The sequence below is a fragment of the Nesoenas mayeri genome, assembly GCF_963082525.1.
Source record: "Nesoenas mayeri genome assembly, chromosome: 21".
NCBI lineage: Eukaryota > Metazoa > Chordata > Aves > Columbiformes > Columbidae > Nesoenas > Nesoenas mayeri.
The window spans coordinates 2007379-2033430 of NC_137571.1; the positions used below are offsets into that span (position 1 = coordinate 2007379).

Here is a 26052-nt window from a genome sequence, read left to right on the forward strand (position 1 = left end):
TGATGACAGAAGTACAGAAATGAAATTCTGGTTATGTTAGCAAAAAGGACACATAACCACGGACGTAGTTATATGTGGTGCTTTTATTCCAGCGCTGGGAAACCAGGGGTTCGCACCCAAAGCTTCGACCACCGATTCAAAGTTCACTACATTTATACAATTTAGTTACATACATATTCATCACAACTCTTGACAACCATTAGCATATTCCACACCTATTCTAACACAAACTGTCTATCTAAGCGATGCTAAGTAACATTCGCATGTTTATCAGTTATTTCTAAGCTACCTGTTTTAAGAGAATACGTCATAAATCTATGTCAATTTTAAGAATAGGGTATGGTTATATAAGACCATCCTTGAATGCACATCTCCCTGGACACAGTTCGAAAACTTCAAGATAAGGTAAAAGTCTTGGATACAGCATCTTAGATACAGTTTACAAAACTAAGAATCTTAGATACAGTTTGCACAACAGAATACATCTTGCAAAAACTAATTCAACTATAAGATGCAAAACTAATTCAACTATAAGATGTAAAAACTAATTCAACTATAACAGTTAGAATCACAGAATCATTTTGGCTGGTTTACGATTTTGTGAAGGCTGATGTACGTAGTTTGGTTTTGGGGGTTTGTTTTTTCTTGGTTTTATTCGGCCATTTGGTTCCCGTTGTTTTATGGAGGGCAAAAACCCCCAACCTGATCCTCATGAAGAAGTCAGGGACTCCCCCGACCCAAATTCTCAAATTAAAATTAAAAAAGACTAAAAGACGAAAGACTTTTAAAAGACCAAAACCACAATAATTTTTCGTTTCGCGTCTCCCGCCCGCGCCGGCGCCGCGGGGCCGGCCGAGCGCGCTTTCCGCCCGTGTCACGTGACGCCACTCGCCCCAACCCGCTCTGCCCCGGATGGCGCCGGCGTCACGTGCGCGCGGGTCACGTGAGCGCTGCCTACGCGCAGCGGGGCCGGGCGCAGATGGCGGACGCTGAGGCCGAGGCGGCGGCTCTGCGGCCCGAGATGCCGCGGCTGGTGGCTGCGCTCCGGGCCCGCCTCTGGCAGCTGCAGGCGGAGCTGCGCGACCAGGAGGTGTCGGAGGCTTCGTCCCGGGCTTACTGCCGGGGATTCTGCCAGGTAAAGGCCCGGGTGAAGCGGGTTGGGCCGCGGCGCGGGCCGCAGGCCCCAGTGCCGGGCAGGGCCGGGCCCGCCGGCCGCTCTCGCAGCGCTGCCGGTCCGGGGGCGCCGCTCGCTGCCGGGGCCGGGCCTGCTGCCCTGGGGGCTGCTCCTGGGCGGCTGGCTCGGCTGGGGACGAGGGTGGCCGTGGTGATGGTAATGGCTGAATCGCAGGGACAGTCACAACCATTTTGGGAATCCCTCCCCGGGAGAGGGGACGCGCTGCAGGGAGGTGACGGCACCGTGTGCTGAGGGCACAGGGGACGCGAGAGAAGTTCTGCCCCTCTGCTCTGCCCTGGGGAGACCACACCTGGAATCTTGTGTCCAGTTGTGGCCCCTCAGTTCCAGCAGGACAGGGAACTGCTGGAGAGAGTCCAGCGCAGCCACCAAGATGCTGCAGGGAGTGGAGCATCTCCCGTGTGAGGAAAGGCTGAGGGAGCTGGGGCTCTGGAGCTGGACAAGAGGACACTGAGGGGTGACCTCATTAATGTTTACAAATATATAAAGCTTTGGTGAGTGTCAGGAGGATGGAGCCAGGCTCTGCTGGTGACAGCCAGTGACAGGACAAGGGGCAATGGGTGCAAACTGGAACACAGGAGGTTCCACTTGAATTTGAGAAGAAACTTCTTCTCAGTAAGGGTGGCAGAGCCTGGAACAGGCTGCCCAGGGGGGTTGTGGAGTCTCCTGTGTAACCTCATCTGGGTGTTCCTGCTCCATGGGGGGATTGCACTGGGTGAGCTTTCCAGGGCCCTTCAACCCCTGACATTCTGTAATTCTGTCATCGACAGCATTGAGCATCCCCAAGCGTAGAGGTAAACTTCCCTTACTGAACAGCTCCAACCCCATCACTCCCAGAGCTCTGTGCTCCAGGTGTTTACTGTGACCACCCAACTCAGCATCTGTGGTGGAGGCACCATTTGATGGGATTGTGTAGGAAATCTGCAATTTAGTTATTAAAGAACAACGCATGGTAGCAATTGACTTGAGCAGCTCCAACTTAGTGCATCAAAACATTTTCCTGAACTTTGTAACTAACTTGCTGGTGACCCAGGACAAGGCACTTCACCCATTTATCTTCTGTAAAATGAGCACGTACTGATCTCCTTCATTGAGACATATCATCAATCCCCATTTGAGAGCTATTTTTTAGCTCTACGCACGAAAAAAAAAGAAAAAGCACATGTCATGTTAGAGACACCTGCCCCAAAAGATCAGTTCAACTCCAAACCTCTCTAGTGACTGCAGGGGCAGAAGGAAGAGAGACAAGACCAAGAGCATCTCTCCTGGGGAGCTGCTCCCCATGAGCTCTCACCTGGGGGTTCTGTGGAGCGGGCGGGTTTGCTCCGTGCAGCTTTTCTGTCCTTCACCTGGGATCCAAACTGTGTGTTTTGCCTTGGGTGGGATCTGCCGCACAATGCGTCACTGAATGAGCTTCTGTGCCCTGTTGGTCTCGTCTGAACACTTGCTTAATGACAGTAAGGATCAGCAGGGTCTGAATTGAGCCACTAACATTCAGAAGAACTCAAATCAAGTCAGAGTGATGGAAATAACTTGTCCTTAAATAAGTTATTTCAATTGCCAATTGTTTTTTTTTGCATCACCCACGACATCATTTATCTCGAGCTGTAAGTTTGAATAATTGTCAGGTTACTGGGTTGCAGAGCTGTCCCTGTTGAATTTCAAGAGACTGTGGTTTCTAAGATAAAAGTAAAAATAAGAAAATCTGTTTTACAAGCTGGTTTAGCCACACCTCAGCACATCCAGCTGCTGTCTCTGAATGGCAAAATCAGCTGCCAAATGACACAAAACCCCGTTGGTTCCTTTCAAGTGATACTGGCCTTCACGTTCTCCCATGTTCCAGCCACAGGTCGTGCACTTTGCCATATGATTCTGGGAGGATGTTTAGCTCTTCACCTACTGAAACAAGACAAGGAGTTCATTTGTTACGTTGCAAAACTCTGTTCAAACTGCAGGTGCTGCTCTAGGCTGTTGAGATCCGTGATCTCGCTGTCACATGTGTGACTCTCCGCGTTTCAGGTTTTACTAAAATTATTCCCAGTGGCGTTCGTTCATCAGGTCATTGAAATAAATATTTGACTGACACTTGGTAGAGGTTGTCAAGGTGATCAATATGTAGAGAGAGGTCCCGTCACCCAGGTTTGTTTGGTACAGATAAAGCTTCATAATGGAGTTTGATGGAAAACAGTTGCTACCTAAAAAAATCAAAACCAAACTGAAACCTCTCTCACAAAAAACATAGACCTGTTTAGGTCTTTGTGCTGTTATTGAATGGTGGTTTCATTTTAGAACACTGTGATGAAAAAAAAATGGTCTGTCTTGAGTTGCCATCTCTTTGGGACAATTCTGATTGTCATGGAAATATGAAACTGAAAACATGAAACTGATGGAGAACGTGAAACTGGAAAACATAAACCTGATGGTCTGTTACGCAGCAACTTCAATGGAGTGTGAATTTGTGATGTTATTGTGCAGTCAGGAACTAATTTTGCATCTTGGTTTCTCCTCCTGTCTGGAGATGTTTGTGTGTGTTGCACAGAGCTTGAGCAATAAAATTTAAGGTCTGCCCTTAAGTGAAATTTAAGGAATTCAACTTAATTTTCTATTAACAATTACCACTGATGTCTTGTCTTAAGCTTATTAAACTACAGCAAAACATGTGTAGAGAGAAGCTGAATTTTCCTTGGCCTAAATATGATCTTGGGAAGGAGCTGCAGCTGAAATATTTGGGGACAGTGATGGATTTGCTGTCCTGTGTGTACATCAGTGATGTTCACAGTGATCTATTTCTTATAAGTTTAAAATGTTCTGATTTTATCTTGTACAGAGACTGCCAGGAGAAGTCTGTACTAGACAACTAAAACTTGTACTTAATACCAGATTGTTTGTGATCTAAGTGTCCATCAAAATAGTGGAGTGCTGAATCTGGCTCTTTAACTAGATGGTTTTTAACGGGTGTATTTTTAGAAAATATTTGTGTGTTTGATCTTCCATTAATGTAGTGTCTGGGTTGACTAAACAGATGATTTGTGGTAGTCATTGAGTATCTCTAGGGATTGCATCTTGACATCTTAATGCTTCTAATGCCATATCTAATTTCAGTTATATTATCAAATCTTTCATTAATCTGTTAGAGAAGCACTTGAACTGTTCAGTTGTATGGTTGATAAATGAAAATATTTTGAATAAAGAGGAGAAAATCTACCATTTTTAAATAGCCGCCAGAGTCGAAACTTATCACTTCCAGAATCCTTCCACTGTGTATGTTTGATGCTGCATATTGATATTTGGTTTTTTAGACAAAAAGAAATATTAACAACATCTCCTTTTCCTCCAGACCCTGCTCCAGTACGCGGGCAGCCGGGGCGCCTCGGAACATATTTTACCTTTTTTGGAAGTCTACCGAATTGCCATCCAAAGTTTTGCAAACGCGCGACCTTACTTGACCACAGAATGTGAAGATGTTCTTCTGGTACTCGGCAGACTCGTGCTGTAAGTTTTCACTTGGTATATTAATATTTTTTACAGTTAGTTTTGCTTTGTGGTCTGGAGTCAGGTGTTCTTTTCCAGATGGATTTTGCTATAAGCTCCTTGCTCAAATGCTTTTTTTTTTGTGTGATGTACTAAATTGCAATATAGGTCAACAGCTTCTGCTAATACCATTTCTTCCACGTTTCGGTGTGAGGAGGTAATTTGGATATTCAGAAAACTTTGTGGCGGAGGACAAACCGTAAAAAGAGAAGCGAGATCTCCATGTCATCTGGTCTAAGCAGCAAAACTGGATTTGACCGATAAAACCGGTCGATCTCAAAAATGTAGGGCTGTGCCTCACCTGCTCATTGTACCTACTGTGTGTAATTAGTCGTTTCGTTAACTCTAAGAAGCTTAAAATAAGGAAAGTTTTGGAATGCAACCCAAAGATGAACAGAATTCTGAAAGCTTTTAAAGTTTAATTTTTGAAATTTCTGTCTTAACAGTGAATGAGGTATCAAGTGATTACAGAATAATATTGATTTTTGCCTCAAGCTTTTCCTTCCAAAATAAGAACCTCAAACCGAGGAGACCTTCTCCTAGAACATGTTTTGAAGTTGAGTGTTCAAGATGAAGTTTTTTTTTTAAATAATGGAAGCGTTCCAGCACCTGTTACAGTTTATTTGCAAAAATTGTGAAGTAGGTAGGATTGGTTGAGTTTAAATCTGGAAATGACGTGTGCATCGAAAGATCTTTCAAAAGCGCATTGGCTGTGAAGTTTGCAAATGTTTTATTTGATGGAGAGAGTCATGCATGAAAGTTGGACATACATCTAGTTGGTTGGGGTTGTTTGGTGGTTCTTTTGTTGTTGTTTTTCTGGTTTTGGTGGGGGTTTTGTTTTGTTTTCCTCATATTAAATAAGAGTTCAGCTGCTGTGAGACTTTGTAAAGTTGTTTTTTTACAACCATCTGGGTCTGGAGAGCTGATGAATTAACTTGTATTGCCGAGCTTGAGCACAAGGGAAAAGACAGTCCTGATTATTTTATGATGTTGAGACCTCTGACAGTTGGAGTATCTGGTGATCCTGCTGCCCATGTTTTCATGGGCATATTAACGATTGAGATTCTAGTGCCTGACAAGGCGATTAATTACTGCGTGACAGTGATGAAGGTATCTATCAAAAGTCGGGAGGAAGCAGGAAAGGGAATTGAAGAATTAAGGAACTGGGTACCATGTGGTTTTGAAACTCACATTTGCTTTATGGTCGTCTGTTTGTTTTCCCCAGGCTAATTTCTTCTTTCTATGGGAAGGCTGAATATGTTGTCCTGTCATTCTTCTATTTAATATTTGGGCGTGGAAGTTTAGAAGAAAAAATAGCACAATTTGAAGCTATCTAACAATGAAGATGTAGCTCATAGCATTTGTGTGGAGTCTTAGACCAGTTTTATTTCCTTATATTGTCAGAATTAACAAGAACAATTTTGCTGTGTGTAAATCTTGTGGCTCTCTAGACAGAGTGTCATAGTTAACACAGTTAGTCTGATGAGGTCACGTTGTTCTGTGCAGAAGAAATAAGGGGATGTTTCATACCTGTGTTGTGTAGATAACTGAGCTACACAAATACAGGAGCTCCTGGAATTAATGAAGTGGGAATTTTACACTCTGATGTGTTTAACTCTGACTTTAATTTGAACATCTTTGTGTTTAATAATGCAGGTGAGGTTTTTTTTGTTTGTTGAGCTCTTGAGTTTGCACCGTAGGTATTTGGATGTTCTCCTCCCACGTTATCAAGCATAGTTCAATGTTACCGTCATTTCTTCTCTGAATGCAAAGTAATACGTGCCACAGATGTTATTTAACCGAACAGCAGAATGTGTTCAGATAACTTGCTTACTTACCTCTTACTTTTCCAGGAGTTGTTTTGAGCTGCTGCTTTCAATTCCTGAAAGTGAATTGCCGCATGAGGTGTGGTTGGGATTCCATCAGTCCATACAGGTAAGTGTTCCGAATTTCTTTTCCAATTTTCTTTTTTTTTTAAAAAAAAAGAAAAGGATTGGAAGGACCTCAAGGATCACCTGGTCCAGCCTTGGCACAGGCCTGGTCTAGACAAGCTGGCCCAGCTGAACCTTCAAAGTGTCCAGCTGTCCTGGTTTTGTTAAAAAACAAGTTTCTCTTTCAGTGAATTTTTTCCTGTCGGCTAAAGCCTTCATATTAACTGCATTTTCCTGGAGAACTAGACACATGTTTTGGTAAAACCTAGCAATGGAATGCAAACTTATTGATAAGCATGGATGGACATCTCGCGAGAGGGGCGACGAGGAACAACTGACCAACTGTGTATAACATTCCATTCACGTGAATACTTCATATAAAATGGGAGATCACGAGGATCTCGGCCCTTCTTTTCCCTTTTCCCTATGGCCGACATTAGGAGAGGACCTTGCTAGTCGTCCCTGCGAACTGAGGCCTAGTGACAGACTGAATCCAGCTCTGGTTGGCTGTGGAGTCTAATCCAGGACTTTGGGTGCTGGCTCTGCAGTTGCTGAGACTTTCAAGATTGGTTTTGTATATTTTGTATTATTTTCTCTATTCTTATTAGTAGCATTAGTAAAACATCTTTAATTTTTTTAACTCTCTTCTTTCTGTCCTTCTTTTTCTCTCCCGATCACCTGTCCTGAGTGGAAGCGGGGAGAGGGAGGGGCGAAAGGGGGGAGTAGGAGGGGAAGAGGGGGTGAACAATACATCTGCCAGGGTTTTATTGTCACCCCGCAATCTTAACCCTCGACACCAGCGTTGGGGAATCCATCACTTCCCTGTGGAGATTTTTCCAATTTTTCTCATTGTGAAAAATTTCCCTCTTGTGTTTGGTTGGAATTGCCCCAGGAGCAACTTGTGCTGGTTGCCCCTCGCCTTTTCCATGGGACTCCCTGTCAAACAGGGACATCTTCACCCAGAGCCCCGTCCAGCCTGGCCTGGGGTGTCTCCAGGGATGGTTCATCCACCACCTCTCTGGCCAACCTGGGCCAGGCTCTCACCACCCTCAGGGCAACAATTTCATTATCTCCAGCCTGAATCTCCCTCCTTTAGTTTTAAACCATCACCCCTTGTCCTGTCAAGGACAAGAGGTGTCTTTATTCAGGCTGAATATGTTGGAAACTGTTAAATTCCAGGGGTAGAAGAGTGACACCAGCCCACATCTCTCAGAATTCCAGGTGTGGTTACAGCAGATGTGGGACAGGGGAATTTCTTTCAGATCTTCCTGCTCTATAACAATCTGCACAGGTAGTGAGAGGCAATGAAACTTCAAATAAACTTTCATCCCAGGACTGAACAAGTTAAGGGCTTGGATTTCAAAGCAGCAAGGTGTAGGGACTATTCTAAAGCTGCGTACGGAAAACTTTTGTGACACTGTAGTAGCTGCTGATTGCTTTAAATGGACTGAAAAATCCTGGTGTCTTCAGTAAACTGTTGCAATGAGTATTTTCTCCTTAACTTTGCCCATAGGCTCTGGCTATATTATCCTTTCCCTGACGTCATCTACAATGAAACGCTTTGTGTCTTCAGGACCTCTTTATGTTGTCCTATATACTTCAATTTTGCATTAGATTTCTTCAAAGTATTTGTAGTAGATTTTTGTCAATATTTCACAGAACGGCTGAGGTTGGCGGGGACCTCTGGAGATCATCCAGTCCAACCCCTCTTCTAAAGTGGGAACACTGAAATTGCATCCAGGCAGGTTTCGCAAATCTCCAGAGAAGGAAACTCCATTGTTATTATTATCATTATCATTATATTCTTCAGTAGGTCCAATAATGAAAGGATCGGCTAAGCATCTAGAATAGGGTGTATTGTTGCTAGGTAGCTACTAATACATAGTTTTTCCTATTTGGTATTCCAAATGTCCTGCAGCACATTTCAGTATATTAAAGGACTGTTAATTTGAGAGGTGATTGGTTTTCTTATGTTTGTTAAACTTTTTCTCAACAGTGAGAGTGGGGAATGTCTGAGTTATGGGCTTTTATTCAAACGATCCCCTCCAAACCCCGTAAAAAGAGTATAGTCATTTTAATGATCGCATCATGATTCTGTGATTAAAATTATTATCCTATTTTTCGTTGTTATTGTTTTATTAAACCTGGTTTAATTTGCCAACCCATAAGTCTTAGGCATTAGGTCTTTCATTCACCTGCCTTATTCTGCTGATGTGCCATTGAGCTGGGTGTGTCAACAACCCCCGACACACCCCTCCCCTGAGGCTCTTTGTACTGCATTTGGTTTCCTGGTCCAGCTTGGGATCAACAACTGTGTTGCTGTTTGGATGTTTGTTAATAACTTCAATAATTGAAAGAATGGAGGTTGCACAAACTTCAGATAGTCCTTTCAAAGTGAGGGTGTTTCAGACAGCTTCCCACAAACATGTTTTACGGAGTTTCTCTTCTATGGGAGTTGTCTGTTGACTCACTCACTGCACAGGAAGAAGAGTCCAGCTCCAACTGGACAAAGATGAAGGCAGTTCTGAAATTTCCCTCTTCACCCTCTCGTCCTAAGGTTTTACAGGTTCTCTGGTGGCATTTGCTGGACTTGCTCCACTGTGGCAAATCCACACGCTGAGCGTTGGGCTCCAGGGGAGCCTCCAAAGTACCACATAGAGGGGAATAAACACTTCACCAACCTCCCGGTGGTGCTCTGATTGAAGCTGTTCAGCACAGTTTGCAGTAAGGGCTCCCTGCTGACCTGCGCTTAAATTACAGACCAAACTGGAAGGTAGCGACACATTTCCGGCCTCTGCTGGTACTTGGGGTTGGGCCATGTGCAACACTTTGCGTTTGCACATGTTGAATTTCAGCGAGTTCAGTGACGTTTTGCAGCCTCTTGAACGTTTTTCTGACATTCCCTCCAAGTTGTGTATGAGCTGTGGAGTGGCGGAGAATGGGCTTTGTCCAGTAATTCAGACAATGAATGAAGTGTTGACCCCTGAGAAATGCTACTAGGAGACAGCTACCAGTTGGGTTTTGTCCAAAGGGTCACAAGACTTCTGAGCCTGGCAGCTGAGATGATTCTTTTTCACTTGCATTATTGTCCACTTTTCCATACTTTAACAATTTGGTTTTCAAGATACTATGGGAGACTGTGAAAGGGACTGTGAACCCTTGCGAAGTCTGACCGCTCTAATGTCATCTGCAGCCTGGCATCTCCTCACAGAAGGTAGTCAGGCTGATAAAATGTGACTTGTACTTGGCAAATCCTGACTGTTCCAAATCACATTTTTGTTCTTTGGGGTTTCCAGGAGCATTTGTCTTTCTGGGAACAAGTTACACTGATGGGCCTGTAGTTCCCCAGGGTCTTCTGTTCCGTGATGCCCCGTCCTGTTGAGCTGTTCTCACACGTTCCTTGGCTTGCCTTTTGCTTTCAGTCCTGCAAAGCGGTGGGGAAAGCCAGGCGGATACTGGTGTCCTTCAGTTCTGGCTCATCCTCTCCAGTTTCACAGCTCATTGTTTGCTAGAGGAGCAGGCAGGGAGGTGGTTGAAATAACCAGCTTTGTAGGAGTATATGCGTCTTTTTGTGGTCCTGTGATTCTCAGAGGGGTAAATTTACTGGCTCATCTCACTCATGTTAATGCCAAATGTAAAATTTTACGCTCTCGGCTTTTTGTTATTAGCTTTGAAAGCTATTCAGTCTTCGTTCTGATTTCTTCAATGGCACTAAATGCTTTGATATAAAATCATCCTTTGTGTTTTATACAGTAATCTCTGTGATTTTGCTTATATGTACATATGTACATGGAGAAACATAAAAATTGCGGAAGAGTTACAACTGCAGAAGAGGCTTTTTGAGTTACACCATTTCAGTGAACTGAGTACTTAAATATTGCGAAGTTTTGCTGTAGGATTAGAGAAGTGAAAGGATGTTGTATGTTAAATTCCCAATTCAAACCTGTCAAAACATTCAGAAGAGTGGTGTGAAATTGTTAGAACATGGTCAAAGATTAAGACATAATGTAAAGTGACATTGGTTTAATTTTTAGCAAAGACTTGTAATGACTGGTATGTGTTTGGTTTTCTGTGTTTTGTAGGATTCACATGATGCTTTACTGGAATTTGGCAACAACAACCTCCAAATACTGGTGGACATCACAAGGGAAGGCATATGGAAAAATCCAGTTCTTCTTAAAATTCTATCCCAGCAACCAGTAGAAACTGAGGAAGGTAAGAGGATGATTTTAGAGATTATATGTGGTTATTAAGAAATTACTCAGTGCAGTTTTGGTGAGGAAGTGGCAATTTGAAGTCAGAGGAGAGTTGTATTTTAAATTGCATTGCGCAGTAGTATTTGTATGTTGCTAAGTGACATTTCTGATGAAATTGTGTCACCGGCACTCTGAATAACATGTCCTTGCTGATGCATCTCTGCTTGGGCTACACTATCCATCAGTTTAAGTCTTTGAAACTCCTTTTTTAAAAAATTATTTCTTCTTTCTTCATCATAAAAAATACAGAAATTTTGCTCCCTGGGGCGGTTTGTTCTTTGTAACTCCGTCCTTTTAACTGTCTTCCTGAATCCTTCACAGAGCAGGAATTGTGTGTGTCCCCACCTTTCAGAGGCATCAAAGATGCATGTGGGGGGATTAAACAATCTTGAACCTGACTCCGGAACCCCTTATTGGACTAGTCTGTCAAAGGAAGGTTTCTCAAGTTCAATCGTAACGTAAGGAGTTAGACAGTTTAAATAAAGGGCAGCTCAAAGAAGCCAAATATCTGCCGGGAATGTTGCTTTTTACTGAGCATCTTGCTTTTGTGGCAGTCTTGGAAACCTTGGTTTGGGTTGGTTTTTTGCTTATGTTCAGGCTGTCAGATGAGGTAATGCTTCAGTAGTTAAATAATTCTGTGTCCTTACATTACAGAGGATGGAGGGGGTTTTTGGTTGGTTGGTTTTGTTGCTTTGAGCCTCTTGGGAGACCGAAAGCATGCTGAACAGCCATTGGAGGCTTGCAGGGAGTTGTAGGAGAGAACATAATGCTGGGAAGAACAACACTGGGCACAGGTGGCAAACACAAAACCCACGGCCTGAATCCTAAAATTACATTTGGCCTTTTGAAGGCAACCATGAGGCTGAAGGGCCCCTGGTGAAAATTAGTTGGACACCCCTGATGTAGGGCATAGGATTCAATCGCCTGTATTGTTGCCAGCTATTCAATAACCTTCCAAAGAAATCAAAATAATGCATATCGTGAGCCACTGAGTCATAAAACTCTAAAATGTTACAGAAAGAGAGAAGTAGATTGAGGGCGTATGTAAAGTTGTCTCTTTTCTCAGAAGGCAAGAGGAAAGCGCCAGGTTTGTATACCCTGCGTTCTGGTGCAAAGCAAAATGAAAACTTAAAGACATCCTGCTCTCTATACCACAAATGATGGCATGGAAAATCTTCAGGCTTCTAAATGGTGCTACTAATGTAACTGGTTTATCCTTTTGATGTCATCAGACAAGTGTAATTCGGTGACTACAGAAGTTATTTCTGAAGTACCAACTGATGTATGAAGCTGCACCGTACCATGCGTTGTGATCAGTCAAATCTCGTTGGTTGGGTTTCCCTTCAATTTCTTTGTTCAGTCCCTTCTTTTCTCTGTGCCAGGAAGTCAGATGCTTCTGTAATATCTCACTAGCTAGATGTCTACTGGATTAACTTAATTGTTTTTTACCTTCAGAATCAGATCAAGTAAATAATAGAATAATTTTGGTTGGAAGAGACACTTAAGATCATTGAGTCCAACCATAACCTAAATCTAGCACTAACCCCTGTCCCTCATGTCCGTCTGTCCAACCCTCCAGGGCTGGTGACTCCAGCACTGCCCTGGGCAGCCTGTTCCAATGCCCCACAGCCCTTTGGGGAAGAAATTATTCTGAAATCCAACCTCAGCCTCCCCTGGCGCAACTTGAGGCCGTTTCCTCTGCTCCTGGCGCTTGTTCCTGGGGAGCAGAGCCCGACCCCCCTGGCTCCAAGCTCCTTTCAGGCAGTTCAGAGATCAGAAGGTCTCCCCTCAGCTCCTGTTCTCCAGCTGAACCCCCCAGGTCCCTCAGTCTCCATCACACTTGTGCTCCAGCCCCTCACCAGCTCCGGTCCCTTCTCCCAACTCGCTCCAGCACCTCAAGGCCTTTCTTGAGCCCTCAGGCGATTTTGGCGCCACTGGCACCGTCATTTTGTGCGCTGAGGTGATCCCACCACCCCCTGGGGCCGCCATTTTGAGCCCTGAGCTGAGGGGCCCAAAACTGACCCCGGGATTTGAGGCTTTTCCTCCCCAGGCCCCCGCACAGGGACGGTCACTGCCCTGGGCCTGCTGGCCACACCAGTGCTGGTACCAGCCAGGATGCTGTGGCCTCTTGGCCACCTGGGCACACGCTGGCTCATGTTCAGCCGCTGGCACCAGCACCCCCAGGTCCTTTTCCTTTTCCAGCCGCTCTTCCCCAGCCTGGAGCGTCCATGGGGTTGTTGTGACCCAGTGCAGGACCCGACACTTGGCCTTGGCGAACCTCAGACAACTGGGCTCAGCCCATCGATCCAGCTGGTCCAGACCCCTCTGTGTGGCCATCCTGACCTCCAGCAGATCAACACTGCCACCCAGCCTGGTGTCACCTGCAAACTGACTGAGGGTGCACTCGATCCCCTCGTCCAGATCTTGGATGAAGAGACTAAACAGAACTGGCCCCAGCACTGAGCCCCGGGGACACCACTCGTGACGGGCCAACAACTGCACTGGGCTCCGTTCACCACAACTCCTTGGGCCCAGCCCTCCTGCTGGTTCTTTCCCCATCGCAGATACACCATCCAGGCCATGAGCCTGTCATGTCACAATCCTTCCGAAGTACCACAAAAATAACATTTTTACCCTCAACTTCATTTTGATTAGTTGGGCATTATGTGAGGGTTTAACAACTTCAGTTGAAAACTACATAATGCTTTGAAATGTGTTTGGTGCTTTGGAATATTATGCTACAATTGAAGTTGAATATTTCAAATCTCAACCGAACTACTGGTACCTTGTTCGAAATACTGTATGATCTGATCAGCGTCCATATTTCCTTATTCCATTTATCGCTGTTGCTTTTTATCACACCTCAAGTTTCATAAGAAGACCGACCACACTTAAGTTTGTAATAAAATAAAGTGTGAACGCAATGAGACAATTTCACTTAAGTGTCAGCTGTAAATTGGTGTATTCTCAAAGGCTTTTTTCTTTTCCTAGCCAATAAATTGATTACACGAGAAGGGCCTTCCTTTCTGCAGATGCGAATCAAACACCTGATGAAGTCAAACTGCATCCCACAAGCCACGTCCTTGTCCAAATTGTGCGCCGATTCGCCCGAAATCGCCAACGCTTCGTCTTTCCGTCAAGCCTACATCACCTGTGTGTGCTCGATGCTGCCGAATGAAGACTCCATTAAGGAGGTTAGAAATCCATAGTTGCTTTTTATTGTCTGTTTATTATATTTTAGAATTTCTTTCTGCAACATTAAGAGCTGAAGAATGCAACTGTTGCAGCAGAATTCCAAAAGAGGAATTATCTGTTGCAGACTGGAAAGAACATTTGTATTAACTCTGGTGTTGATAAGTATGCATAAGCTAGAACACAGATTGATGAATTGAACCAAATGATGGTAATCGCTTACTTAAACCTTTCAGGGGAAAACTAAGCCACTAAGCGTCAAAGCAGTATCTTAAAACAATATGTTTTTGTTACTTAACTGGACCTGTAGCCAACACTGTGAAAAGTTTAAAGGCTGTGTGGTGTTACAGTGCCAGAAAGTTGATGTAAATAATTGGCAATATGAGAATTTGCATGTCATGTACTGTATGTAATATGTAATTTGCATGCTTGGCCCACGGTTGTTGTGGAGGTGACACTCTTTACAGATTGCTGAAACCAGAGACTTCTGAAACATCTTTGTTTTCGGAAGTCGAGTATTGTGTTATATCCTCGTGTTTTGTGTTGTCTTAGGTAGAAAGTTAATCAGGTCTAATGACAAGTGAGGAAAAGAGATAAAAGATGAAGAGCTCCAAGAACAAGAGGTGGCAACAACCCAAAACCCAGTATGGGGGATGAGAGAATTCACTGTAATAAAACAGAGTTAAGTGACATTTTGAAGTGCAGAGTAGGAACGGGGCTCAGCTATAAAGGGTGAATGTGAGTGAAGATAGCAAAGGCACTTGTGTAACAAATATGATTATTTAGCTATTTGTTCATAGGAATCTCAAAGGAACAGAACTAAGAATTGCTGTCTGGGTTACCGATTCTAACGTTTGGCTTGAATTTGCCGTTTTTATTGAACCAATTAAACCACTAATTAAAGAGGTTCTCCTACAGAGTAGTCAAGAATACTCTTTACTATCGCAAAAGGCATGAAACCCCCAGATGTTTTGTAATTTAAGCTGGCTTTCTCTGCAAGACAAGTGTTCTCTTTCCCATGTAACTTCCAGTTAGGTTGGAAGATTACAAGAACTTAACCTAAGTCTTCCTTTCTTTGCAGGCTCTCAGTACTTTGCACAATGTTGTTGATATCAGAGATGTTATTTTATTACATTGTGAGGCAGCAACTCCCACATTCTTGCAGCTGTAGTGACATTATTTAATGTAAGAAAGATAATATGCTGCTGCATTTACAGACTTGAGAGCATGTTGTTCCAGCTCAGCTAGGGAGGAAATTACAGTCAAACTAAATGGCTTTTAGTGGGTTCATGGTGTATCTCCAGCTCCTGAAGGGAGCGCAAGTCTCCCTAAGTAAGAAATATTAATGGGATGTCCTACGAAAAAACTGGGAGGAGGTTTTTCTGATGACATAAGAAATGAGATATTTTTGCAATGTTAAAACTTTTCCTTCCAACTAAAATGACCCAGAAAACAGAGCCAAGTCTTACATGTTTGTTTGAGCCATGGAGTGACTTTGAGGAGTAAATTGACATCCTTCTTGTTAACGAACGTGGGTTTGTTATTCTCATTTGAAATATCTTAGCACTGTTCAACCTGTAGTCTCTGAAGTTCGGTTGTTGATGCACTGACAATTTTTGGTTTTCTAAAAAACAGGACCTGGAAGATCAGGCTTGTATCAACCCACTGCATTTTGCATTATTTAAGAAGATGGGCCGCAGTATTGAGGAGACGGCAGTGTACCGTTGTGGAAGTTATCAGAGACAAACCTCATAATTACTGTTTGGTCTAAAAATACTTGGCTTATAACCAAGCTGATGCCCTATTTTGATCCAGGGATTGGTACCACCTTTAAGTAGGCTTTCCAGAACTTCGATGGGAACCTCCTGTGAAGTTGTAGATAAACTGTTGCCTGTATGTATTTTGCTAAGCTGAGCAAAATGGAGGATAGTCCCAAAGAAAACTAACACTGAGAAGTGATCTGAACTAACATATGTGAGCTCCTCACGCTGTTCTGTAGCTGAAACGTGGGGTATGAACTCTCAGTGTTCAATAGAACAGTATTTTGTTCATGTGTTTGAGACCATTTCCTTTGATACACTAAACATGCTGATAATAAAAGTGTATTTTCTTTTAATTTTTTCTCTTTAAGATTGCAAAGGTAGACTGCAAAGAAGTGCTGGACATCATATGCAACCTGGAATCTGAGGGACAAGAAAACACTGCGTTTGTTCTTTGTACAACATACCTTACTCATCAGCTTCAAACAGGAAATGTGTATTGCTCTTGGTAAGTAATTAGTTTCACTGTTATTCCTAAATATTCCTCGCTGGCTTCAATGCAAGAAAATTGAGCTGATACAGCACAAACATATGTAGAAAAAGTTGAGAAGTACATCAGACAGAAGTACTTTCTGGATAACTTGTGATGAAAGAAATAAGGGCTCATCTTGCTGCAGTAGTGGAGCAGTTAGTCAAACAAGAGTCATGCTGATGTTTTTGTAATTTCTATAACTCTGAGAACTGTAGTTCTAGACCTCGGCCAAATCGTGACTATAAAATTTCTTGGGGGAAGAGTCCACCACACTTGGAAATCCTGGAGACTGACTGGTTTTCACTGCCAAAATGTGTCATTAGAGATGAGAATAGAGCCACGTCCAAAGAGATACGAGGCTGAAGTCTATCCCATGATCTCTTTTTAATGAGGAAAAAAAGAAGTAAACAAATAGACCAACAACAGCCAACATTCTTTCAGGGCGAACTCAGTGATATGCTGTTGTCCAGGAGACCTTCTTGATTGACCTCCACCTGCTTTCCCTGTGACAGACGCAGATCTAGCGATTATTTAGCCACAAGGTAGATTAATTCAGGTGGCTGGTATGACATAAAACTTTTAATTTGGAGGATTACTTTTGTCAGATCAGCCAGATTAACTGCCAGGGCGTGGGATGACATATTACAGAGGCAGTGGATATTATGTCTCGCAAAAATGAAGAGGCCTGTGCTTTCTACAAATTGTGGTGATCACCAAAATAATTTCCTGGTTTTGGCTGGGATAGAGTTAATTTTCTTCCTCGTGGCTGGTACGGTGCTGTGGTTTGGATTTAGGGTGAGAATAATGTTGGTAACACACTGATGTTTTAGTCACAGTGTCAAGGCCTTTTCCATGTCTCTTGCTGCCTCACCATTGAGTGGGCTGGGGGTGCACAAGACATTGGGAGGGGACACAGCAGGGACAGCCGGGTTTTTGGAAGATGCTTATTCCAAATTACAGTCTGATTGTGAGGCCTCAATGTCGAGTGACCTGAAAGAGGCCACATGCAGTGAGTTGCAATGAGCTTGAATAGGAAACCCCAGTTGTCCAGTAATCTTGGGAGAGATTGTGGGCTGGCCAGAAGGCCAAGATTTTGGAGTATTAGCAGAGGAGGAGGTGACACATACTGAAGAGGCCCCACTGGATAATGAGCTACCAGAAAATAAGAAGCAATGTGCCCTGTTCACCCATGGGTCCTGTTGTATTGTGGGTGTAAAAGTGCCATGGAGATGCTCATATTGCAAAGAGTTGGGCCACTGAAGAACAACAGAACAACCAGCAGGTGGATCAGGCTGCTCAGATTAAAGGTCGATCTAATTGGGGAACATATGGGTGAATTCTTCATAGCTCAGTGGGCCCGTGACACCTCAGGCCATCAAGGAAGAGATGTAACATACAGATGGGCTTGTGAACACCATTGCACAGGTTATCCATGAATGTGTCACCTGATTAGTTGACACTCTGGGATCTACTCAATGATCTGGTGCTGGTGGTCTCATGTCCTGTAGAAGGACGTATCAATGGTATTACAATAAGAACCACCCAGATTAATGAAGAATGAACTTTGAGCAAAGTGCAGTAGTGAAACCAGAGCTGGGCTCAGCATCCAGCACCACACACTGTGCTCTGACGAACTGTCATGACAGATGGAGCCCAAAGTAATGGACTCAACGGACACTTTCAAGGGATGGCCTGTAGACTGAGAGAATGACATCTGTATATATCAAAAGACAGGAGAGGTAGTTCTGGCTGGGGTAGAGTTAATTTTCACCTAGTAGCTGGTACGGTGCTGTGGTTTGGATTTAGGATGAAAATAGCGTTGATAACACATGGATGCTTTTGTTGTTGCTGAGCTGTGCTTGCACAGTCGAGGCGTTTTCTGCTCCTCACACCGCCACAATAGAAGTTGCTGATATTCTGGGTTTCTGCCTTTTTTCCCCACTCTAGTTCTACTTTAGGATTTAAAAGTAAAACACCTTGAATTATACTGTTTGTATCTTAGTTTCTTGTAGGTCTGTCTAGTTCTCAGGTGTCTCTTCCTGACTACAAACAGCTGGTAATTACATTTCCAAAAGTGTCTGGACTCTGGACAAATCTTGAATGTTTTCACATTCTTCTTTCAACTCTTTGCAGGGAACTGACACTTTTCTGGAGCAAACTGCAGAGAAGAATCGATCCTTCTCTCGATTCCTTTTTGGAGAGGTGTCGTCAGTTCGGCATCATTGCCAAGACACTACAGCATTTATTTTTCTTGATAAGAGTTATCCAGTCTGAAGTAAGTAAGCTGCATTTACAGCCATAATTTATTGGATTTTTTTAATAATTCTACTGACCTGACATGAAATAACAGCTTCTTCCGGTGTTCATACTTCGTGGTTAAGTGCCTAATAACTTACTAATAAAAATCTTCGATCAATGTGAAATAGTTTGTTACTCTGAAAATACAGCATTATGTGAACAAAGCAGAGCTGTGTTTGACCTGATCCCCGCTTAGAAATGTGAGGCACAGCAACAGTTTTCTGCAGAATCTCAAAGAGACGGAAAATTGGCGCAAATACCTTTTCCTCAAAATGTTTGACACAGTCACATCTGGACCTGTACCTTCTGTTCTTCAGAAACTTGCAGGAAGTTTCAAAAGATGCTTAACAGCAATTTTTATAAACTCATAATCTCAGTTTGAGGAGTAATGCAAAGACTTTACACTTAAATGGCAGAATTAACAGGATTTGAACTATCTTAGTATTACACAGATCGCGGACCTTAAATTAGATACGGGATTTTCCCTTTGGAATCTCACCATTTCCCAAAGGTTTCAGGTATTTCCTTCTGAAATAGCATCGTTTTGCACACATAGAGTAGAATTTGCCATATGAACTTCAGTTTTATGGATGTTTCAATCAATGGTACCCTCCCCAATGTGCTCATCTTTTTGCTTTCTTATATGGACATGATAAATAATTACTTCATGCACTCAGGCTCAAGGAAACTTAAATTTTGTCCAGGTAGAATTTGAAATATATTATATTTTTTTTAATCAGCATGTGAATAATATTTCTAGGTGTCTTCCTATGCTCAGTGGCTCAGGCACTTCACGCTCACAAGCGTGATGTGTTCTGGACGGGCTGTAGTCTGTTGGCCACTGTCTGAGAATCTACTTATCAAAGAAAAGTAACATTATTTTGTGGCTGTTTTTTTAAACAGGCAGAAGAAGCAGGACTTGCAGTGTCTGTTTTGTTGTGCGTGAGAGCCCTTCAGATCCGATCCAATGGAAGCGACGAAATGAAGACGTCGGTGTGTAAAACCATTGCCTGCCTTTTACCAGAAGACCTTGAAGTGCGAAGAGCTTGTCAGCTCACGGAATTTTTACTTGAGCCAACTTTGAGTGGATTTAATGTGTTGGAAGAGCTCTACATGCAACCAGATCAAAAATTTGATGAAGAAAATGCGCTGGTTCCAAATTCCCTCCGTTGTGAGCTGCTGTTGGCTTTAAAAGCATATTGGCCGTTCGATCCTGAATTTTGGGACTGGAAGACTCTGAAGCGACATTGCCTTAAACTGTTGGGGAAAGCAGCTTCTGATTCCGAGGACGATGCAAGTTGTAATATGTCCATCAATGAAACCGACATGTTAGAAACATTCTTTAGCGACTACGATGAGACAAAAGAACAAAAATATTACGATGGAAAAGACGCGATGAACCACCCGAAAGAAAAAGCAAGAGTGAAAAAACCAATTGGTTCTTCAGAAAGATACCAGAGGTGGCTTCAATACAAATTTTTTTGTGTGCTCTGCAAAAGGGAGTGTATAGAGGCTCGAATCCTGCATCACTCCAAGATGCACATGGAGGACGGTATTTATACGTGTCCGGTGTGCACAAAAAAGTTCAAGAGAAAGGAATTTTTTGTACCGCACGTCATGGAACACGTTAAAATGCCGCCTAGTAGAACGCACAGACACAAAAAGAAAATCATCCTGAAAAAAGAGAGATCACCACAAAAAACAAGCAGCAGCCCTCCCGCAGTGTTCCAGGAGAAGCCACAGCTGCCTGAAACATTTGAAAACGACGCACATGAATATGTCACCTTCAGCCAACTGGAAAACTGCCACCTGCAAGACAGAGACATCTACCCCTGTCCCGGGACGGATTGTTCAAGGGTCTTTAAACAGTTTAAATACTTAAGCGTCCACCTGAAAGCCGAACATCAAAACAACGATGAGAACGCCAAGCACTACCTGGACATGAAGAACCGCAGGGAGAAGTGCGCGTTCTGCCGCCGGCACTTCATGACGTCCTTCCACCTGCGGGAGCACGAGCGCGTGCACTGCGGGCCCCAGCCCTACATGTGCGTGTCCATGGATTGTTACGCCAGATTCGGCTCGGTTAACGAGCTCCTCAATCACAAACAGACGCATGATGACCTTCGTTATAAATGCGAGCTGAATGGCTGTAATATTGTTTTCAGCGACTTAGGGCAGCTCTACCACCACGAGGCTCAGCACTTCAGAGATGCGTCGTACACCTGCAACTTCTTCGGCTGCAAAAAGTTTTATTATTCAAAAATTGAGTTTCAGAATCACCTGGCAGCGCATAATATCACAGTGTCAAACGGGGAGGTCAAACCGACGGTGACGCTCGAAGAGTCGGTTTCGAAAGACAAATGCAGATGTCTTCCGGAGTCTCAATCTGAGAATTCCAGTCTGAATAACTTGGATCCCTCGGGCTCTCAGGAAATTCCGCAGATTAAGGAAGAAGTGCTCTCTGACAGTGAAGATCTGGACAGCGAAAGTAACTGCAGCCTCCATTGTGGGGACGCTGCGGTGAACCAAGGGCAGGCGTCGCCTCTGCGGATTGAAACGATGGCTCGAAATCAATCGGTTCCGGGTTTCCTCGTGTCGCAGGAAGGAGTCGTCCATCCAGCAGATGTGAAGCAACAAGGTTCTGATGGGGCGGTTTGCTTGGATGAAAAAACACTTCCCTGTGGTTTTGGAGGCTGCTGTTCCACACACAAAAACTCCAGGAGTGTGCAAAAACACCTTCGCAGGGCCCATCCATATAACTTCAAAGGTAAAAAAAATATGGAGGTGAAAACAAAAGACTTTCTCGATCTGCTGAGTGATGCTCAGGACAGTAAATCCCCTACGGATGGTAGTACAGACTTGGGTCATAATTCAGATACAAACGCTGACTCTCCAGAAAGCTTGTGCTGTACGATAGATACTAAAGGAAGCAACGGCCTGAAGGAAGAAACTTGTCCTTCTTCCCCAGAGACGTCTTTTTACGATAGTTCTAAAGAATCAAATATCGATGACAACATGTTGGAACTGATGTTAGGCTTGAAGCATCTAAGCTTAAAAAATTCCAGCGTGCAGAATTCTTCGAGACACAAGCCTTTTCTGCGCTCCTTACAGTCCTGTTCATCCAGGGACACCAAGTGCTCTGAGTCAGATGAAACTACCTCAAAATTTCAGCTTCAAGAGCAACAAGATAATTTACCCAGCCAGTATCTTACTCAGCTGGCAGCCAAACCGTTTTTCTGTGAGTGCCAAGGGTGCACGTGCGAGTTCGTGACCAGAGAAGCTCTCTTGATGCATTATGTTAGAAAGCATAACTACTCCAAGGAAATGGTTCTGCAGTTAAATATGTTCCAGCATCGATACTCGCCGTTCAAGTGTCACATTTGCCAAAGATCGTTTACAAGGAAAACACACCTTAGAATTCACTATCGAAACAAACATCAGATCGGCTGCGAGAGGGCAGTTCACAAGGTTTGTCCAAATGAAAAGTTTGATCACGTTGGCTTGTGTACAGACGACATGCACAAAAACAGTGCCATTCCGACACCCATCTGCGCAGCTAACGTCGAATTCATCGACCGTTCAAACCACTCTGAGCAGCTGTGTCACCCAAAAAAGAAAGACTGTAGTTCCGAGACGGATTTGGAGTCCAGCGAAGAGATGGACAATAACGTAATGAGAAAAACGTCCAACGTGGGTTCTCTGGACAGTCACAGGGAGGAACTGGAGGCGAGACAGGGAAGAGGAAGCAAAAGAACAGTTGCTAAAGGAAACTTATGTTATATATTGCATAAGTACCACAAACCATTTCATTGTATACACAAAAGCTGCAACTCGGCATTTACCAACCAGAAGGGTTTGATTCGCCACTATCGAACCGTTCACCAGTACAACAAGGAGCAGCTCTGCTTGGAAAAGGACAAAGCGAGAACAAAAAGGGAGCTCGTCAGATGTAAAAAAATATTTGCATGCAAATTCAAAGAGTGCGGTAAACGCTTTTTATGTTCTAAAGCTCTCGCAAAGCATTGTAGTGACTTTCACAACGAACACGTAGAGGATCAAAAGCTGCTTTCTGACGCTGAATCCGCAAGATTTGCTTGTAACCAAGCCCACTGCCCCGCTGTGTTTTATACCTTTAATAAGCTGAAACGGCACCTAATAGAAGAACATGCCAATGAAGAAAAACTAAACAAAGATTTTGAAATCCATTGTGACCTTAATGGCTGTAATCGGATTTTCACCAATTACAGCCACTACTCCCAACACGTGTATTTCCGACACAGTGAATATTATGATAGTCTCTTTAGAAATGAGAGAGAGGAGGAAGACGATCAAGAGAAAGATAAAAGCGAACAAAGTTACTTGAAAGACGGTCTTGACGTGAGCAAGCAGAACGGGAAGCAGTTAAAATCTAAAAGAACAAGCAGGAGTCGAGAAAAGCATTCGATTAACTTCAAAACAAAAGAGGAGGCGCTCCAGATGTGCAAAGAGAAGTCGAACCAGACCCAGTACCCCTGCATGGTCCAGGGCTGTTTGTCTGTCGTCAAGCTGGAGAGCAGCATCGTCAGGCACTACAAGCGCACGCACCAGATGACCAACATGTACATAGAGCAGCGGATGCAGAAACTCGTTGTTTGTGTTCAGTGTGGCATGATGAATGAGAAACAGTCCGGCTCCGAAACGGCATTAGACTCGGATAAAAAAGATCAAGAGGATAAATCAGCTAATCCTGAGTGCGTGCAGGAAGGTGAAAAACCTGCTGTTCCAAATACTGCCTGTGATCATCAAGATGGAAGCAACGAAGACCAAAAACCATGTCTGTCGAGTGGGGCGAGTCGTGACGTGAGCGACTTAACATATTCAGGCACTTTAAAATATAACCACAGTTCACAGAACGGCAGTTTTGAAGAGCATAAGGTCAGGGAGACGGTTACGTGTAAAACGGAAGATTTTTCTGAAAATAGCGAAAGAGAGAATAGCTCTTATTTCTCGAGTTTACAATTAGAGTTGCCGAGAGAGAAGGATCCAGAAGGATGTCAGCACAGTGCAGTTAATCAACATGCAAAGAGAAATGTACTTTGTGCTACAAAAGATAAATTTCAGAAGCCTCCGGTGTCCAAACCATTTGATTTAAAGACATATAAACCCATGGGATTTGAGTCTTCATTTTTAAAATTTATTCAGGAAAGTGAAGGGAAAGATGACGACGACGATGATGATTCTGATGAGGTGGTGGAATGGGAGGCTCCAGTAGATAAGACTTTGCAAAAAGAGGGAGACGGTCAAGGGGATACACCAGTAAACAGCTTTGTAGATGACAAAAATATAATTTTAACCCAAAATAATCACGGGCAGCTGACAGAAATCCAGCCCTTGTTGTCAGAATCATCATCTGCCCCTTCTCTAGAAAATCTGAGGGCGATCTTGGACAAGGCGCTGACGGACTGCGGGGACCTTGCCTTAAAACAGCTCCATTACTTACGACCGGTGGTTGTTCTTGAAAGATCCAAGTTTTCTACGCCCCTCATTGACTTATTTCCCACAAAAAAGGCCGATGAGCTTTGTGTAGGGAGTACGTAAGTAGTTTTGCGTAGAGCGGATCGGCTCCACTACTGCTACATGGGGAGAGCTCCAAATTAGAACCGTAATCGTTACAGTGCACACTGTTTAGGTTTAGCGTAGACTGTTTAATTCAATGAATGTATAATATCTGTCAAAATATTGGCCGAGTTAATTTAGCTCCCCATTTTTTTCTATGGATTTTGGTGCTGTTGAACACATCAGAACGCGGGGGGCTTCCTGTCGAAGGGTAAATGTGCATGATTGTATATGGAACAAGTACTGGGGTACCAGGGTTCGGGGGGCGATGGAGTTATTACTTGACTTGAATGTGCACCCCAGGGTGCTTTGTGTAACATATTGTACACTACAGCATCTTATATTTTTTTGAGTTATGAGTTTCAATAAATTACAGTTTTTCACCCATTTGTTTACTGTACAGTAAATCTTTAATGTGATTTACTTGTAATTTGGGACCATTGGATGATGTCACTTAAGTTTTATGCATTTGTAGATGATTTATCGGACTGATGAACCAGTATAGATACAGAAAAGTAAAGTATTACATCTTATTTTATCATATTCTCTGTGCTTTATTCAGACTTGAAAGAACGGTGGCATGTGGCGTGTCCCGATCTCCATGAGGATGCTAATGAACAAGCACTAATCGCAGCCGCTCATTGATTCTCATTGGGTTTCTTTGGGCTGGTTTGGGTTTTATACTGTGAGCTGGAAAGCAGCAGTGGGAAGGAAATGGAGAAAACCTTGGGAAATGATGTTTAGAGCAGGTGATGACTATTGGCTGGGTGCGGGAATGAAGAAGGTTAATGAAAAAATATCTGGAGAATTTTGTTACAACCAACTCTTTAAAGAGGTTATTTGGACATCCCGACAATCAAAATTAGATTAAAAGTTGTACACCGAGCAGGAGAAATGTAACGTATTGCAAATCCTTTCCTTGCTCGAAACTCTAAGCTGCTCGTAATGAAAGGAATACAGAGCGTGGATCTTCTCTCTAGCTTTTAAAAATGAAAGTTAGGGTGAACAGGTTAAACATCGCAGCCGAGTCAGACACCTGAAGTAGCTGAAGTGTGTTCCAAAGTGATTTTTGTCTCTTTAAAAAAGAGTTTAGATGCCAAGTTTGCGTCATGTTCAGACATCTTTGGATGTTCAGGATCTCAGAAGAGAAAAAGAGGGGAACTACAAACTTAATATATGTGATGACTGATGCAGGTGCCTGGAGAGATACGAGATGCTGCTTCAAAGGCAGGAGGCGGTTTTGTGACGACTCCTTAGGGGAGCCGGGTCTGCCAGGAGGGCAGCGCGCCCCTGCGCTCCCTGCGGCGCCGAGCGGTGCCGATGGCATGCGCTGGGGGACCTGGCTTTGTCCTGGCGACCTGGGGACAACCCGGTTTTCATATGGAATTTGAAAGGTAAATACTCCTTTGTGTTTACACAAGCCCGAAACCAGAAAAAAATATTAAAAATGGGAATTATTCCCATTGAAATTTGTTTACCTGGGCTGACAGCTCAGTGTGATCTTTTTACCTATATACACAAGACGGCTTTGCAGAGGAGTTTGCCTTTATTGGTTTAGATTTCATTCCAACATCATTCGCTGGACCTTCCTCTAATGAATACTTGAGATTCTTGGAGAACCGGTTAGTGGGTTTAAGAACGGCACATCAGAACCTGACGCTGGGTGAGATTTCACTTGAACTCCCTGATCACAGTTTCCTTCTTCTTTATACACTTGACTGATACTCAAGTTCAATTGTACTTTAAATTGTGTTCTCTTCTGTTG

At 43.5% G+C, this 26052-nt stretch overlaps 1 protein-coding gene across 1 annotated transcript; it reads left to right on the forward strand.

Moving 5' to 3' along the window:
• The first annotated feature begins 977 nt into the window (after nt 1-977).
• RLF (RLF zinc finger) lies at nt 978-25183 on the forward strand. Its single transcript, XM_080357614.1, has 9 exons — nt 978-1135; nt 4530-4684; nt 6577-6658; nt 10737-10869; nt 13902-14104; nt 16234-16370; nt 18528-18669; nt 19596-24261; nt 24850-25183. Exons 1-9 carry the CDS (start codon nt 980-982, stop codon nt 24930-24932), a joined length of 5757 nt encoding a protein of 1918 aa, XP_080213740.1. The 5' UTR covers nt 978-979; the 3' UTR covers nt 24933-25183.
• The last annotated feature ends 869 nt before the right edge of the window (nt 25184-26052 follow it).